Consider the following 16,414-nt stretch of genomic DNA (forward strand, 5'->3'; position numbering starts at 1 on the left):
AATAAATATCTACCTGCATCTCCTGTCATGCAGTATTAAACATCAATAAAGAGCCCACTTACTCTCAAAGCGGTTCACCACACTATAGTCTTCCTTGGAATAGACCTTCATCACTGCCTGGGTTTCTTCCTCTGCACTGGCTACACCCATCTTCAGCTCTTGCATGGCTGCCAGGGTATCCAAACAACCTGAGCAGACCACCAAGGATAGTTCTTAACATTGCTTTTGTAATTCTAATTTGACAAGGCAGAATTTCTACAAGCACGTCACCATATCTATATTTTAGACATTATAATACAGTGGAAGAAGGTTAATGGTAGTGATGCACGATTACCGAGAATGTGGAGGGCTCCATGAGAGCGCGTAGTGGTGGCATGTGATCCTGAAGGCAATGCAAGCTCAGGGCTAAGGATGCTACAGTGGGCTTGCAGGTCTGTAGCAGAGGACATTCTGGCATCTGCTATTACTGCATTGTAACACAGCATTTCTCTTGTAGCTGGGAGGAACCTAAGTATAAAGAGAGCCAAGGGGAAAAGCAAAAAGATGGTACCATTTCAAACTATTGAAATATGTAAGCTAACTAAACAAGATGGTAGAGTCAGTTTACAGTTTTTTAAAGGTAAGATAATAGGTGCATGGTCCTTGGACTGACCTCCAGATGACATCATACACTGGATCCAGGCACAGGCCAAATCCTTGCAACTCCTCCTGTTCAGAGTCATTGAATGTCCGGCAGCTTCCATCCATTTTGTTGATCAGCAAACATTTAAATGGGGGTGACTCAGACACAAAGGAGGGCACCAGGCCAATAATTTGCTTGCTGGCAAAGATCTCCGAAGTGGCAAGGACATGGGAATTGATGAGGGCCTCATCAATTCGCAAGAATGTCTGGTCCCCACTTGCACCAATCCAAGTTGCCTTGCGTCCGTATTTGGCACCAATGTTGGGCATGGGAGATGGCTTGGCATTCCAGTAGGGCATATCTAGAATAGGCCGCCCCAGCTGTCCTTTCTGCAATAAAAGTTAACAGATTCAGACTTCTCGCTGCAGTTTGTGTAACTGTTTTATCACAGGACCTTCATGTGCATTTGAATGTTCTACAGCTTTAACAAAGTGTATCGACACAAAGTGCGGGAAATCTGTTTCCTACCGAAAAGCTGCCAAAGGTGAACACCTGACCATCTATGAGGAGAACGGCTGTGTGGTTACTGCCTGCTGTCACCTGCACACTCGGACCTGGCAGGGCCTGCACCAAAGTGGGAGAACCCCTGATACGGATAAAAAAAAAAAAAAAAAGATCTAGTTTAGGTTTCATAGACTCATATGGCAAAATTAGCCAGTAATACACGCAGTGAATAGGAGGCCTTCAGTATACACATTCAGTTTTTACACTTCCGTGGTTAGTTAAGTTTAACTGTACCCCTCTCAATCGATTGTGGCTTTTTTACCTTCTTCCATGCACACTAGACAGACAAGTCAATGTATTTTTCCCCCACACGTACCTGGAGTTGACATCTCCATGTCCAAGCTGCCCATGCTGCCCATAGCCAAATGTGTAGACGTCTCCATTTTCCATCAGCACAACTGCAAACAAAAATAAAATGTTTATTTGTCCGCATAAAAAAAATAAATGATTGATTTGACTTTCTTCTTAAAATACGGGTGAAGGAAATTAACCCACCTGAATGATGAAAACCACAGCTGACCTGTACAGCTCTCAATTCACAGTCAAATCTCACAGCACCAGGGGGATAGGTGGTGATTTTGCTGGCATCCTTCTCGCCACGCTCGCTGCTACCATCTACAATACAAAATTTAGAATCAGGCTTTTTGAGTACATGGCAGGGGGGGATCAGTGGCAGCTGCAGACCGCAGAGGTGCGTATCCCTGCAGAATCCTGGCAAACAAATCTGGAAGGAAAAAATGTATACAAAAGGAATGGTGGAAAACGGGAAAGCATGCTGAAAGACAATTTTGGACAAAATGCCTCTGAAGCATAAGGGCTTTTGGCAACCAGTTCTATTATTAAAATATTAATTATTGCTTAGCAATTCTTGTTTCATTCAAATGCTGTGTTTAACAGGAATGAGTGAATCTGGTGTACCCTGAGCCCAATGCAAGAGGTTACATTTGTGATGTAAGGTGAAAAACTTCCGCAAAGAACTCCAGGCTACAATAACAATGGCAGTTTCTATTTTGGGGACACAGAAACAGGTGTAGTTCACCTTTATTACAGGCTTTGATATTCCACCCTTCGAAAAAATGGCTCATGGCTTCAACATTTATGAGAGATGGATTGAGGAAATGATGATAGACTCTGAATTTTAGAAGTGTATTCCAATAACTTACACTTGCAACTATGCATCATCCTTAAACTGTGTCACAAAAGTAAAATGTTAAAGCACTGAGGGACAGGATCAATTTTTGTTTTGGATATAAGAGTGGAACAATAAAGCAGTCATTTATCCTCATGCATCCAAAACTGATGCATCAGCACAGAGAGTCTAAAGCATGCCATGTTGAAGTCTTCCTCCCATTATTTTTAAACCTACATCCCCAATCCAACATATACACACACTGCAACAGCAACAATTTAATCCAAAATTAATCTGCACTTAATTTTTACTCTGCAGACACAGATAAAAAAGCTTGTATTTGTCCAGCTGCTGTGTAAATTATAATGACTATAGACAGTTTGTACTTTTGGATACAGTAGGTGCCATGTATTGTTATTGCCATAGATGGAGAGGTAATACAAGACAGACAACAGGGCAAAACAGAAAATAAGATGATGGCATTGGTTTTACATTTGGTTAAAGTGTTAAAATAAGGCTCATTCATTAATGATCCCACACCAAGTAAAGGTGTTCATCTGCCTGAGGTCGACTTATGCATATAATCCTTTGTAGCTCAAAATTTGCTGCCCTATAATTTTTCTGTCCTTGTAATTACTTTGTTCTTGCATGCAAGGACAGATAAAGAACAGGAATGGTGAATTTTAAAAAAAACAAATAAACATAAACATTAGTAAGCATTCCAATGTCAAGTTTACCAATTCCTTACAAAATAAACTGTAGCAAAGATCTGAAAGAAAATCATAAAGGAACCAGCTTGTGAGTAATGTTTAACCCAGCCAGTGTAAAACTTTCTCCACTGTGATTCCTTTACATTAGATTGCATTACATTTTACCATGAAACCTGGTAAGTACATGAGAGCGTGAGAGAGGAGGTGGTCGGGACAGCCAGATTTGGAGATGAGTCAAAAGGATGTCTCTGCACCCGCTGAGAGAGTGAAGACCATAGTACCTTTGTGCTTGTCCCGTTTATGCCTTAGTGCCTGAAGGGGTCTTATTCTGGCTAGGGCCTGCTCACGCTGGTTCATAAAAATGGGACCAGGAAAAACAAGGGGGCCTGGGGAGAAAGAAACTTTCACATGCATGCACAATGCTCACAAATGGGATAGAACATATGGTAATACTACACCAAAAAACACACACAGAAAAAAACTAAGACAAGCAAGGGAGCAAACACCAAGGCACCGCACCCAGGCTGAGGCAGCACCTGGAGGTTATAAGTGCTGGGGGAAAAAATGGAATGGACACAGAATATTCAGTCTCGAGCCCTGCTTTGTCATTTTCACCCAGACTCATTTCACCTAGATTCATGAAACAGAATCTACACAGCCCATAAATATTTCCTCCTTCGCCTTGATCCATACCTCTGCCTTCCTCGAGCCTGTGTCGACGATTGATCCTCTGACGTTTCTCCTCCTGGCGGATCTGAATGTGCTCCTCGATGTTCACTCCTGGAGGGGGAGGGACAGGCACAGCTGAAAACACAAGGCCCCAGATACAGGCAGGCCAGCGGAAGACAGAGATGGGTGGACAGAGGGGAGCAGAGCAAAACAAAACAAAACAAAACAACACAAACATCAATGAATGATGGACAGACAATGGAGAAGCAATGCATTTGCAAAACACGGAAATAAAACAAGATGAGCAGCAACAGGAGTGCAAAATATAGTGCAGTAAAAATACAACAGTATCATATTTGCAGCATAAGCAGCATTGCTTCATGAGACAGACAGAAATGCTGATATAAAATAGCATTTTGAATATGACATTTAATTGAGCAGAACAAGACTGAATGATGTGAGGTGAGGTGTAATTACTGTGTAAAAGATGAAGAAAACCCTAAGACTGAGCATACCTAGCAGCAGGTCCAATGGAATCATCTCTTTGACCGCATCAAAGATGCCTCTCTGCCTGGCTTCTTGACCATCCAGCTCTCTGGCACATGCTTTACAACATCCACACACTGAGCAGCCAGACTCGCCAGACCCACAGCCACAGATACTGTTTAATGATAGACAAGGACAAACACATGTAAATTCTTTAGCAGAAATTGTTACCTGTTTGTCTCACAAACAGAAATTTTAGTTTTTTTAAGATCTTGTGTTTGGGTGTCCTCTTACCCTCCTGGTACTCTGTCTGGCCGTCCACTGCTAACACAGCTGGCACCATAACCAGTGCAGTCGCCACACACAGTGCACACCATGCACTGGTCCAACTTCCATTTATGCATGCCTGGTTGGCACATCATACTCTTTTCTTCTTTCTCTTCCAGCTCATCCTCCAAGTCTTCATCCATGGCTGTGGCCATGCTCTCTACACCAAATGCTAAAATAGAAACAGAAACCAAATAAGTCAGACCACATGCACAGCGATATATTTTTGGCGCATAGTTGCTTGACATTATTTGTCCATGTCCTCACCTTTTCCTGCCTGGCTCATGGATCCTGTGTCTCTGCCACACTGACCCTTGTTATTCACCCCGAATGTCCACACTTCACCATTCTTGGTCAAAACACATGTGTGAGCCTTACCCATAGCAACCTGAGTTACAAAGTGACCTTTCAGATCTGTCACTTGGCCTGTGGATTAGAAGGAGAAATATTGAAGAAAAAAAATTGACAAATTTATAGACAATACAACCAGAGGAACAAATATCTTTAAGACAAAAGGTTGAGACAGCTTTGCTTTGCTTCACTCACAAGTGCTGTCACTGTAAATAGCATCTTTGCCAAACATGTAGAGCTCTCCATCCTTGGTAACAATACTGCTGCTGCCATTGTTACAAGCTGTATACACAGCTGTCTTTGTCTCTAATTTGATCATCTTCTTGGGCTTGTAAGGCTTGGGCTGCCTGCGACTTTTAGCTGCAAAGGAAAATCACACACGTCACAGCAAATCGAACGAAAGAAACGACTGAGCTTAAAACAGGTCAAACATAAATAAGGAAGATTGATGTAAATCAGCTTACTGGACTCGCCATCCTCTCCTTTGCTGGCAGAGCCTGTAAAGAACACACTGCCATCCTCAGCCACAAGCAGCGCGTGAGATCCATCGTGGCCCACTGAGAATTGAGTGATCTTGGGTGATTTTGTGACAGGCAATTCCACCCATTTCCCTGCTGATGGCCCACCCTGCTTTATACCCAGACTCTGGTATTTTCCTGTGTAGTAAATCTGTTAAGACATAAAAGTATTGGTTTTAGTGCTGATGGCCACAGGTTAATATTGGGGATTTATTTATATGTCAGCGGAGGTTTGAGCCAACAGTGTAAATATTTCAGAACTTTTCTATCTTTATATCATTTTAATACATTATGTCTCTACTGCCAATGCAGATAAATAGAACTATATTGCAATTACCTAATTTTTAGCATTTTCAACATTAAATGTACCACAGGTATACCCATAGGGGGAGTGCTTAACTCACGCAATTCTGGTACAACAAAACTAGGAATATGAAGTTTATGACAAATAGTAAAAAGGTGATAAGTTGTTAAACATGGATATATTCTAATTACCCTACAAGAAAGGGTGCCATTGTATTTTTTTTTAAAAGTCACATTCATTTTTTCATGACAGATGTATGAACCTACGCAAGAAAATATGGAATCATTACTGAAAATAAAATGTAGAATATATAATATATTCATTTTCAGCCTTAGTTTGAAACCATTCCAACGTCCACATAATTTAAAGAATGGAAGTAACCCAACATTATACACGTACAAAGTTTGCAGTTGGAATTGAGACAGCATTTATAATGCCATTCATCTTACCATTGCAAAGACAGAATTATAACACCAGTGCAAACGGCAGCTTGTAAAGCATTAAAAAAAATTGGTGTATAACCTTTGACTCTTGTTATTATCACATGTCAGACATGTTGTTCACCCAGAGTGATAAATGAACTTTGTTCAAAAGCAGAGTTTAGCTGCACATATTTTACCCATTAGGTCACTCTGAGATAGTTTAATCTTTGGAGTAAGTGAACTGTGAAATTAGGACAACAGATCAACACAGAAATATGCAATCGTCAACTGCCCTGGACAACTATCTACAGAAGACTCAACCCGCACCACACCTTCCTTGTAAAGAGACATTCAACCACACCCAAACAAACAACGCGGCATTCTTATCTTGCCAACACTGCCAGAAGAAAAAAATGCAAAATATTTTCCGTGACAATGGAATACCTGACTGAAACTACAAGGCCAACCAACAACAAACTGTAAAGTATTCATTCCTGAAATGAAACAGGTTAGAAGTTAGATGAGATATTTTAATTACTTCCAGGTTAGTATGGATAAAAGCTTATGAACCCATTGGCGTATAGCAATAACTGATGTGGATCAATAGAACAAGAAGACAACAGCAACCCCCCCACTCCACCAATCATTCATTCCCTATTTCAAAAGAGGCACAGTATGAGCTTAAATACGTCCAATCCTGAGAAATTCTTGGTGACGCCAGAATGTTCATCTTGCCAAAAGAAGGAACAAACAAGATGAAATAGAATTAATGTGAGGATTTTCCCTTGATTCTAGTGCCCTAGACAAAATCTAGTAGGGTAATATTCCAACTTTACTGTGTGTTAAACATTTTAGGAGATGTTCATGCTCACCTTTCCTGAAGCTGTTTTCATCAGAGCAAACTCCCTGCCAGCTCCAATCAATGCAGCCTCTTCATCGAAGCCTGTGCCTGAGAAGCAACATTCTATTTACAACCAAATAGATAAAGTCACAAGGTTGGAAGTGCATGTTTCTTTCTTTCAATGTGATATTTGGAAAATTTGTGATGCAGCAATAACACGATATGAAATGTACAAATCCAAGTAAAGAAGCCACTGACAACAACATTGCCGTTATATTTTCAGTCACTTACTGATAATGTGGAGGTCCTTCTCCAGGTCAAAGAGAGAAATCCCACAGGCATGCAGACATTTCCTTGCCAGCTTCAGCTGCAACTCCTGCTGCAGGGCTGGGTCAGAACTCATGGTATAGATCCGTACCACAAAACCATCCTGTAGAAGCCACAGCCGACAGAAAGAAAGTGATTCATGACATACTGTAACTGTTCATGATTTCTGAATTTCTGAAGTGTGTGCACTCAGCTATAGTGGTAAAAAGATTGTGTCAAACCAACATTAAGATTGCATCTACCAACCGAAGCCTATAGTTGGATAATTTGGGATTATGTCATGGCTGCATCATTGACAGAGTCACATAACACACCATTACGGCCAAAATGAATTGAACATCAATTTATCTTAATAGTATGAATGATGAGACATCTATTAAAATTGTGGATCAATCACAACATACGAATTAGTGGAGATTTAAAGAAAGGAAAAAGCTAAAAAGACAATCTGGTGAGAAAATAATGAGAACCCATTGTACACTGTTGTTTTAACTATGTGGATTCTACACAGATGATGGCAGGTAGACCACGGAAAAAGCACCTTTTAAAATACTACCTAATAATAATCCCTCACAGCCGTTAATACAGTATGTGGTCTGTGGAGCATTCGATACACTGCAGCACCCTGACTTCTGAGGGCTCTCCATTCCAACGGTCTCACCCAACAGATGGACTTCCATGCGCATGTGCAATGGCAGACATGACGTGGGTCTCTCATCGCCCAAATCCAATTCACAGTATAGAATGTTTGAGCAGTTAAAAGCTGAGAATATTAACTCTAGGCACATCTGGTGTCACTCCCACTCACAGCCACACCCATAACCACAGGACACAGCAACACTTGACACTGAGGCACAGCTGGTGATCAGCTGTAGGTCCTTCACACTGATAACAACGGACAGATGATCTACAATTCCATCCAAGTGAAATGACACCAGGAATAGGTCAAGCCTTTTCTAATATATTAAAATTACATAAACAAACAACCAAATAAATATGTACAGTGATGAAAATGTGACACCACTACATGCATCTCAATCACAGATAATCTCAAAATAAACTAAGATACTTACATCTTTGCAGGCAGCAATCTGGTTTATGTATTCTCCATCAGTGAAGATAATATTCTGCCCATCTTGACCATGTTGACCTTCCAAGAAAACAAATGTAAATTAATATATAATTATATAGTGTTCTGCTGCGTTCCATTTTGCTGGCTAACTTATATATGTGATGTATTTAAGTTTCCATCTAATACAAAAGCAATATGCGTTATGTTCGTACCTGGCATAATGACAGACCCTTCAGGATCCAGAGTCTCAGGGTTGATCTTAATGGCTGTCAAAGTGTGGTTACTTGTGTCCCGATACAACAAATAGCCCTAAAGGCACAAAATCATCATAGTGACAATGTTCTTAATGCAACCTTTGTGATAATAACATGTTTTAATATCTGTTTTTTCGGTTTAAACACATGCAACATGAATTCAAATTACATAGGAAAAAACACTACCTGAGCAAATCCCAACCACGATCGTTTATCCGTTCGGTTCCTGACACGAGATGTGGAGTTGTACACATGGCCCTGTGAAGATTTAATAACACACGCAACGATGAGCACAAACACTGACAAAAGTTTTAAAGGTCTTTTTGATGTCGTTTTACTGACATTTATTGCAAAATGTCAGTTATGACAGAGCTTGTCATACTATGATTTCTCATCCTCACATCATCCAAAAGTGCCGGAACACTGCAATGCCCGCTTTTATTAAGTCTTTATATTTTAAACTATTGGTGCGAGTATTAAACAGGCAGCTGAAAACAAAAATGCCAACGCAAAACTCACAATATCTTTTAATGGCTAAACTAATCATGTGACGTACCCTGACAGTGCCGCTGTAGCCAGAACCCACTTTGTAGAGACCATCTTTGCACAGCAAATACAGGAAGGACCCATCAGTCTGTAAAAGGCAGTGTTCATCCTCATCAATGGCCACCTCCTTGAGGACCCACTTGTTCATTAGGGCTGCACGTTTGATGCCATTTCCAAACCAATCTTGAATTTGAATTTTTCCAACCAGCACAGCTTGGACACTCCTCTGTAGTGCATTCAGTATGGTTGGAACCTGGTAGGAGTTTAAAGACAGTAGGTTTGTAAATACCTAAGGTGGCATTTAAAAGAGCAACTGGCAACACAATTTCACCAAAGGTTATATTTTTCTTTCTTCCACAGGGTAGGTGTGGTGCAATTTCTTCTTTCACTTAAATTCACCTTCATAGATTTATAATCACTATGGCGGTGTAACACACATTACTGTATACACTGCTCACTCATACATAAAGCATGCAAGATATGTCTTCCTGACAGGCTGCCAGCCATTAAGGTGATTCATAGTGTGGGGGTTAGGAGACGGGCAGCCAAACAGGAGACAAAGCACTAGACTGTTTTGAATAAATGCACAAGGCTACAGCAGAATAACGTATCTGTACTGTATCATAATCTGTTCCATTTAAACTGGTTATTTACCTGTATTGTCTGGCATGCATGGCTGCCATTATTGGTGAGGATTGCAGAAACTGCCTGGAGGATTTTACCAGTGTCTCCCCAGGCTACCACCAGGCTGAAGAGGCAGGCGCAGGACAGGGCAGTGATGGCCTGTCCTGTTGGGTCATTTGGGCCTGTGCTCCGCACGGTGGTCTCCAACAACAACTGAAAAAGAGACTCTGAAAAGGAAAAAAAGAAAATTGCCAGATGATACAGAATGTGGTGTATAAATGAAGGCATATTAATCAGCTCAATAAAGATTTTGTTTCCCCTTTTAATACACAGTTTACACAAATAATCTCAGCCTTACCCAGAACATCAGGAGGTTCAGTCTGAAAACCCTCAGGCTGTTGCCCCTGCAGCATGTCCAATAAGGCCTGCAGGCTACGCAGGCACAGAGATGGGTGAGAGAACCGAGTCTCCTTAATCAGCTCAAACACGCCGCACAGGCCAATGCCGATGATCTGCACATGAACATACAGTCAAAAACCCATAAATCCATCGCTAATTTTTCTTTTCAGAAGTCTCAAAATAATAACTGCTTCTCAAATAACAATGGTGAAATCAAAGCACACGTTATGAATACTCAAGTGTAAAACTACAGTCTACTAAAGAATCGTAAAATGTTCTCACTAAGCTGTACAATTAATGTTTTTAAACATGGGGGTGTGTGAAGACTATATGGGGATGGCTGCACCATTTATATAAGTAACGTGACAACGTCACAATTCCCCACCTGTTTCAGATCATCAATTTAAAAAGAAATGCTGCTCTGTCACACAAATGGCACCAGTATCATTTTTTTTTTTAAATTTCCAATAACATCAACTACAATTTCAAGTATCGCATGACTCAGTCACACATTGTGTTAGTCAACTAATCAAATATGGGCAATAGGCAGGTTAACCAGCATGTATTTTCATTTTCAGTAATGCCTTGATTAAAGAAAGTTAGGTACAAACAACTGCAAACTGTAAAGAATTATTTACAGAGTGCCAGGCTTGTAAAGAAAGAGGAATCTGAGAAAAGAAAATCACAAGCTGGACTCCTGACAAGACAAAATGTCTTAAAGTAGCGCCAGATATTTCTGTGATTTAGAGACTGAATGCTGTATACATTCCTCTGGTGCTCAATCCCTCCGGTAAAGACCCGCCCTCTCCTTGATACACTGGTAGTGCCATTAAAGACAGCCAAACGCGCTCCCTGCCCGTACCTTTGGCAGCTTCACAGCTGGCTCCCGGTACTCCTCCTCCTCCTCGCTGTCAGAGTCCCCGCTCTGCACCGAGCTCCTGGAAGCCAGCGCCAGGGAGGCCTCTCTTTGTTGCCAGTCCAGCACGCAGTGCCGCACGTTGCAATAGACGTTGAACGCTGACGGGTTGCTGTGCAGCTTGATGTCAGGCACAAAGAGGGCTCCATCTAGACACTCACCCTGCGGATCAGACACAGAGCGCTTGATTAGCATCAACAAGGCAAAAATAAAAGTGGGAGTAAAAACTGACGGCCACAGAAATTGTGAGGTGTGCTTCATCAGGTCTTTCCTCTCTTATAGTGCACATTTTAACTCAGTAATCTCCGGTACCATGATTTTTAAAAACTGCACGATGTTTTCTGAACATGTTATGGAAGGGAAAGTATTTTTCTGTCCTGTTCGGTGCTGCAACCTTTGGAGAATCCTATTGATCAAGTGTGTCTTGCTGCTCTGTTATTACATACAAGATGGGTGATGTCATCCATTTGAAGAAAGGATTTGGTTTTGAGCTTGAAAAAAATATATATATTTATATTTTCTGCCCTCTCATCTGTGTATTACGCTCCCGTCGTGCTGCAGAAATGTGATTTATGACAAAGTGACAGGCGAGGGGAACAGTGCCTGGAAAGCAGCAGCCCTAACAGAAAGCAAAACAGAAACAAAAAAAACCAGACCTTGGACTCAAAACGGGTTTCTTGGGAGGGGACGGGAATTAGAGGGTGGACTATTAAAGACCAGAATAATTACATGGTAAAACTGGAGTATCTGGGGCAAAAATTCCAAGCCGTTACCATTTGCTTTTATACATACAATATTTTCAATGATGAAAAATCGCTGTACCCAAAATATACATCAAACATTAAAATATAACCCTTTCATGATTTGTCTTTTCAATGCAAACCACAATGAGAGCAGGTTTCCCACCTTCACTGTGAATTTAGAGTCTATAGGAAACTGACAATTCAAAACAATATTAATCATAAGGGTAAATCATATTTGGAATGTACAGTAACTGCACTATAGGGGCTTTTAAATGGTTTGGAATGGGCGCGTCCACAACGGGGAGCAACACATATCTGTAGGGTGACATGTGGAGGGCCGGGTCAGCGGGAAGGTGCTGGAGCCTGCCTGAGCTGCATATGGGCGAAGGAAGGGCCCTGTGTGAGCATTTGAGGGGTCAGTGCCTTGCCCAAGGGTACCTCGGCAGTGCTCTGAAGGTGCCCTAACATCTCCCCCTTGAGATCTTCTCACTGGTATAAAAAATAGGCATTTCTGACCATTTGTGTGTCAAAATAACTGTTTTTTATCTATTATTTCAAAACAAGAGGATCAAATCTGTCACACCCCTTTAAATACTAAAGCAAAAAATAAATAAATAACCTTCATCCCGACTAATATGAGCTTGATTAAAGGAAATGGAAACAGGACGGCGTCAGTGTGGTGATGTGGGAAAACATTAAGTTGCTTAGCAACAGGCCATCGTGCCCAAGCCAGAGCCACTCCCGAGTGTCAATCCATCAGTCAGGATTCATGTGTGAATGGCACCGCCAGCACCTGACCACAGCTGCCCGCCGCCTTCAGGTCGGACACCCGACCACCTCGCACCAGAGACACAAGATCACGCCACGTTTTAATCACGCTCATTGGTCACCAGAGCTGGAATTTACATAGCATACAAAATCATCACCGTTATCTCAGCTCGTGATAAGAACCTTCATGAGCACCAGTGTCACATGGTCGATGTGGACTTCCATTCTGATCAGACACATCGGCGTGATTACAGATCGTGATCGTGGACTTTTCTACTCATCTTCAACCATTTCAGGTATTTTAAGATATGTCTGTTTTCCACATTCACGCCCCGGTGACAGAGACTCGGGGGGGGGGGGGAGCTCATGGAGAACACAATTTAATCACATTTACACACCAAAGACACAGCTCCAGGGGCTATTTTGGGATTTGTGGTCTCGCTCAGGGATTGAACCAACAACGTTTGCATCACTCATTCTTAAATGATACTGGAGCTTCATTATAGGGGCTAAGTAATAATCTAGTTTGCAGCCCTTGAACAAAGAGGATGGTTCTTGCTTTTACACTAATCTCCTTCACCTTTTAGCAGTTAAAGACACACAAGACCTTCAGTCCAATTGGAGAACCCAAAATAGCGCCTCACTTGTCGCGGATCAGCTGAACATGTAAACATGTGATAAACACGAGCATAAAATCAAGACCAGTCAAATAACTGCGTTCAAGATGTCATCTATTTTACAAACAACTTATACAGACAGGCTTTATAGTCACCACCAACCTGAGCATATTTCTCTGAGGTGTTGTCTGCTTGGGAGTAACATGTTGATTAAAATGTAGAGGAAAACATTGTTGCACTGCCCTTCTAATACTGACAAACAGAGTGACTGACACTGACAACCTTTAGGATCTGTCACTGTGGGTCAATCCCACCCCAACTGTGGAGAAGAAATCATCTGAAATTGCTCTGCTGAATCGTACATATGTAAACAATAGAACGGGAAAAACAACAAAAATCAACAACAGAACTGAAACTATTGATTGGATTCACTTTAAAAGTTCAATCCCGTGTTGGTGGGATCAGATTCAGGCGTCTTTTCCTGACGACAGACGTCCATCTGGACACTAAAAGCTCAGACTGGTCCAGCAGGGACAGTGGACCTTCTGGACCTGCACACAGGATCTCAGTCAGTCGGTCAGTGGAGCTCAGCCCCACTGACCGGTCCAGTCTGTGACCTCGTGTTTGCTTTTCATCCTCTTATTATCAGCTGCGACGCAGCTGTGTGGGTTACAGGTTATTTATTTAAAAAGACATTTGCAAAAATATAGATATAAAAAATAAGTGCCATTCCACTTTGGCCTTCTTGAATGCAGACTAATAAATAATAAACATAATAATACATATACATTTTTATCATCAGACTTCAGGAATTACTGACTGAAGAGGCTAAAGGCAAGTTAAAGAAAGGGGAAATAACTATTAGAATTTTAAAAGGAATCTCTTCAAACCCAGGGAAGGTTTTACACAACATACAGCTCATCATAAAATTATACAGACATAATTATTCGATGCTAAATAAGAATATGTACATTATTCCTGCTTAATGTTTAGTAGTTTACAATTGTCAAAGCGCGGCGAACTGTTAAAATAACATAACAAAAAGTATCGAAGCTTTCATGCCGAAAGCAGCCGACAGGCAGCTAAAGGAACCTTTATCTTTGATGTTGTAGTAACCCTGAGAGGAATTTAGCATTAAAATGGTTTCACCGAGCAGAAAGAATGATCAGAATAGGAAGGTTTTATTCTTTGGTATCTGGAGTATTTTACAAGGACAGTTCTCTTCCACAGAGCTGCCTCCATTTCAGCCTTTTGGAGACAGCAGCTTTCACCTGATTACTAGTAGCTGCTGTCACATGACCGGTGCGAGCGTAGCCAACGCAATTAGACAATCCCGTTTTATGACATTCAGCACTACCCCTGGTTAAAAAAAAAAAAAAAGTGAAATTGCAATCAGAGCAGTTTTAAAAGCAATTAAATGGAGTGGAGTCATTATGTGTAATGGTCTAATGTGTCAGGTGACGTCGGAATGCAACTGTCAGATCACAGAGTTTAGAACACATCGCTTTGCCGAGGGACGGCTGGGTCGTTGCTCACCTTTGTTCGGGATTTGACCTTTGACTTGACTTTCTGTCGCCTTTTCAGCTTCTTCTTACTCAAAGCCTTCTTTCCCCTGAAAGCAAACAGCAACACTCAGTTTTTCCATGCCCTGCACGCTTCGCTGATGGTTACAGCAAAACACGTATTTCAAGGTACTTTCTTTCGTTTTCAAAGAAAGTCAAGGAGACGACGTGAGCCAGCCATCCTCCTCCACCCTCATTTGAGAAATGATCTTTTAAATATTGACCCCAGATCACCAGTCAACACCACGGCTGTGCAAGTTGCTCCGTTGCTTGAGATTGTTATGAAGAAAGGTGAAAGTAATACAGTTCTTAATGCACGCCACCGCAGTTTGAGACAAATGGAACTTACGTGGGATGAGGTCAAAGGTGAGACTGCTGCCAATAAAGGTGACTGGGTGGCGCCGACCCATGTTAAATGAAACTGTCTACATAGGGAGGGAGGGTCCTGATTCTGCTGCCAACCTGCTGTTTTTCTAATGGTCTTATAAATAACTAGATTGTATGTGGTTAATTTAGATTGCATTTGACATGTGCTAAGACCTTGTCACCATCCCAAAGTAGCACCCAAATGTGCTCCTGAGGGCGCTCCGTGTCACTCCTATGTCTTAATTTGAGTGCAGGTTGCAAAAGGAGCCTGGCGCTACAGAACTTAATAAACACCAGTGCATTTCAGCGTGAATTGATCTATATGAAGCGGTAAATCTGGAATAAAGTGTCATTTGTTGGGGCGGATGCTGCAGCTCAGTCCACAACCTGGGCGGAGTGACGTAACTCCATTGCCCTGTTTTGCCAGAAAAGCAAAGGAGTTTAACCCCCCCCGAGTCACCAAGCTTACGTGCCAGGGTGAAATGCAACGATATCCCGACGTGTTTAAATGTCCTTTTGGTTTCATTTGCAGTGGGGGGAAAATAACCAAATCTGATTTTAGATGAACCTGGGGATGGGCTGATGCCCTCAACGTCAGTAACTAGCTAACGAAACAGTGACGTCGCTGGGCCTAAACCCATATAAAACACAACTAATTGTGCTGATCAAGCTGTTTGGCGGCGGATTCTATGGCGAGAATTGGCGCCTTGTTAAATATCACAAAACGGAAAATAAAATACACGATCATTATGGGCTGCCAGCAGTATATCAGTTAGCATCTAGCAAGCACACGCAAAAGCAATTGCCCAAAACATTGAAACGGTCCTGACAGCTAGCGGATTATATTGCTCTGGATACCGCTAAACACATATGGGTTTTTGAGTTATTACAGTACACGCGAATACTGATTTGGATTTTTGATTTCTTGCCAATGTTTCATAAACCACGTTGTCAAAGACAGCTAGTACGTAAACCATCCCCACAAGGTTGGAATAACGCAGCGTTAGCTTAGCTGACTCAGATAAGCTAGGGAAGTCAAAACGAAATGATACATTGCACCCTGCAACAAATGTGGATGGAAATATTGGGGTTTAAAACAATTGCAATGTAAATTGCTGTCGCAATCGGACGAATTAGGTGTGTGACACAATTCTGAGTAGCTCAAACATCGCCAATACACCACATCGGTGTAGGTGGTGTTAACTAGCGTGCAGCTAAGCGAGGGTTAACGCTTATGTCGCCAGCTTACTTGGCCTCACAAATGACAGACTGGCGTC

General features: G+C 41.7%; 1 protein-coding gene across 23 annotated transcripts in view; it reads right to left on the minus strand.

Moving 5' to 3' along the window:
* Positions 1 to 16,414, minus strand: part of mycbp2 (MYC binding protein 2) — a 42,545-nt gene that overhangs the window by 25,223 nt on the left and 908 nt on the right. For 16 of the 23 annotated variants that reach the window (XM_029837358.1, XM_029837430.1, XM_029837425.1 and 13 more), the window contains exons 2-24: positions 14,746 to 14,821; positions 11,028 to 11,243; positions 10,125 to 10,278; positions 9,797 to 9,993; positions 9,153 to 9,395; positions 8,783 to 8,854; positions 8,555 to 8,651; positions 8,344 to 8,420; positions 7,235 to 7,373; positions 6,975 to 7,066; positions 5,323 to 5,527; positions 5,054 to 5,218; positions 4,775 to 4,933; positions 4,475 to 4,679; positions 4,210 to 4,355; positions 3,719 to 3,829; positions 3,307 to 3,411; positions 1,682 to 1,801; positions 1,503 to 1,584; positions 1,151 to 1,268; positions 653 to 1,011; positions 335 to 507; positions 63 to 188 (exon numbers count right to left, since the gene is read on the minus strand). In XM_029837358.1, the coding sequence (XP_029693218.1) occupies positions 63 to 188; positions 335 to 507; positions 653 to 1,011; positions 1,151 to 1,268; positions 1,503 to 1,584; positions 1,682 to 1,801; positions 3,307 to 3,411; positions 3,719 to 3,829; positions 4,210 to 4,355; positions 4,475 to 4,679; positions 4,775 to 4,933; positions 5,054 to 5,218; positions 5,323 to 5,527; positions 6,975 to 7,066; positions 7,235 to 7,373; positions 8,344 to 8,420; positions 8,555 to 8,651; positions 8,783 to 8,854; positions 9,153 to 9,395; positions 9,797 to 9,993; positions 10,125 to 10,278; positions 11,028 to 11,243; positions 14,746 to 14,821 (3,437 nt within the window). The remainder of the gene's footprint in view (positions 1 to 62; positions 189 to 334; positions 508 to 652; positions 1,012 to 1,150; positions 1,269 to 1,502; positions 1,585 to 1,681; positions 1,802 to 3,306; positions 3,412 to 3,718; positions 3,830 to 4,209; positions 4,356 to 4,474; positions 4,680 to 4,774; positions 4,934 to 5,053; positions 5,219 to 5,322; positions 5,528 to 6,974; positions 7,067 to 7,234; positions 7,374 to 8,343; positions 8,421 to 8,554; positions 8,652 to 8,782; positions 8,855 to 9,152; positions 9,396 to 9,796; positions 9,994 to 10,124; positions 10,279 to 11,027; positions 11,244 to 14,745; positions 14,822 to 16,414) is intronic. The other 7 variants (XM_029837452.1, XM_029837351.1, XM_011606766.2 and 4 more) reach the window with 5 other exon arrangements.

Source organism: Takifugu rubripes, chromosome 1, assembly GCF_901000725.2.
Source record: "Takifugu rubripes chromosome 1, fTakRub1.2, whole genome shotgun sequence".
Lineage (NCBI taxonomy): Eukaryota > Metazoa > Chordata > Actinopteri > Tetraodontiformes > Tetraodontidae > Takifugu > Takifugu rubripes.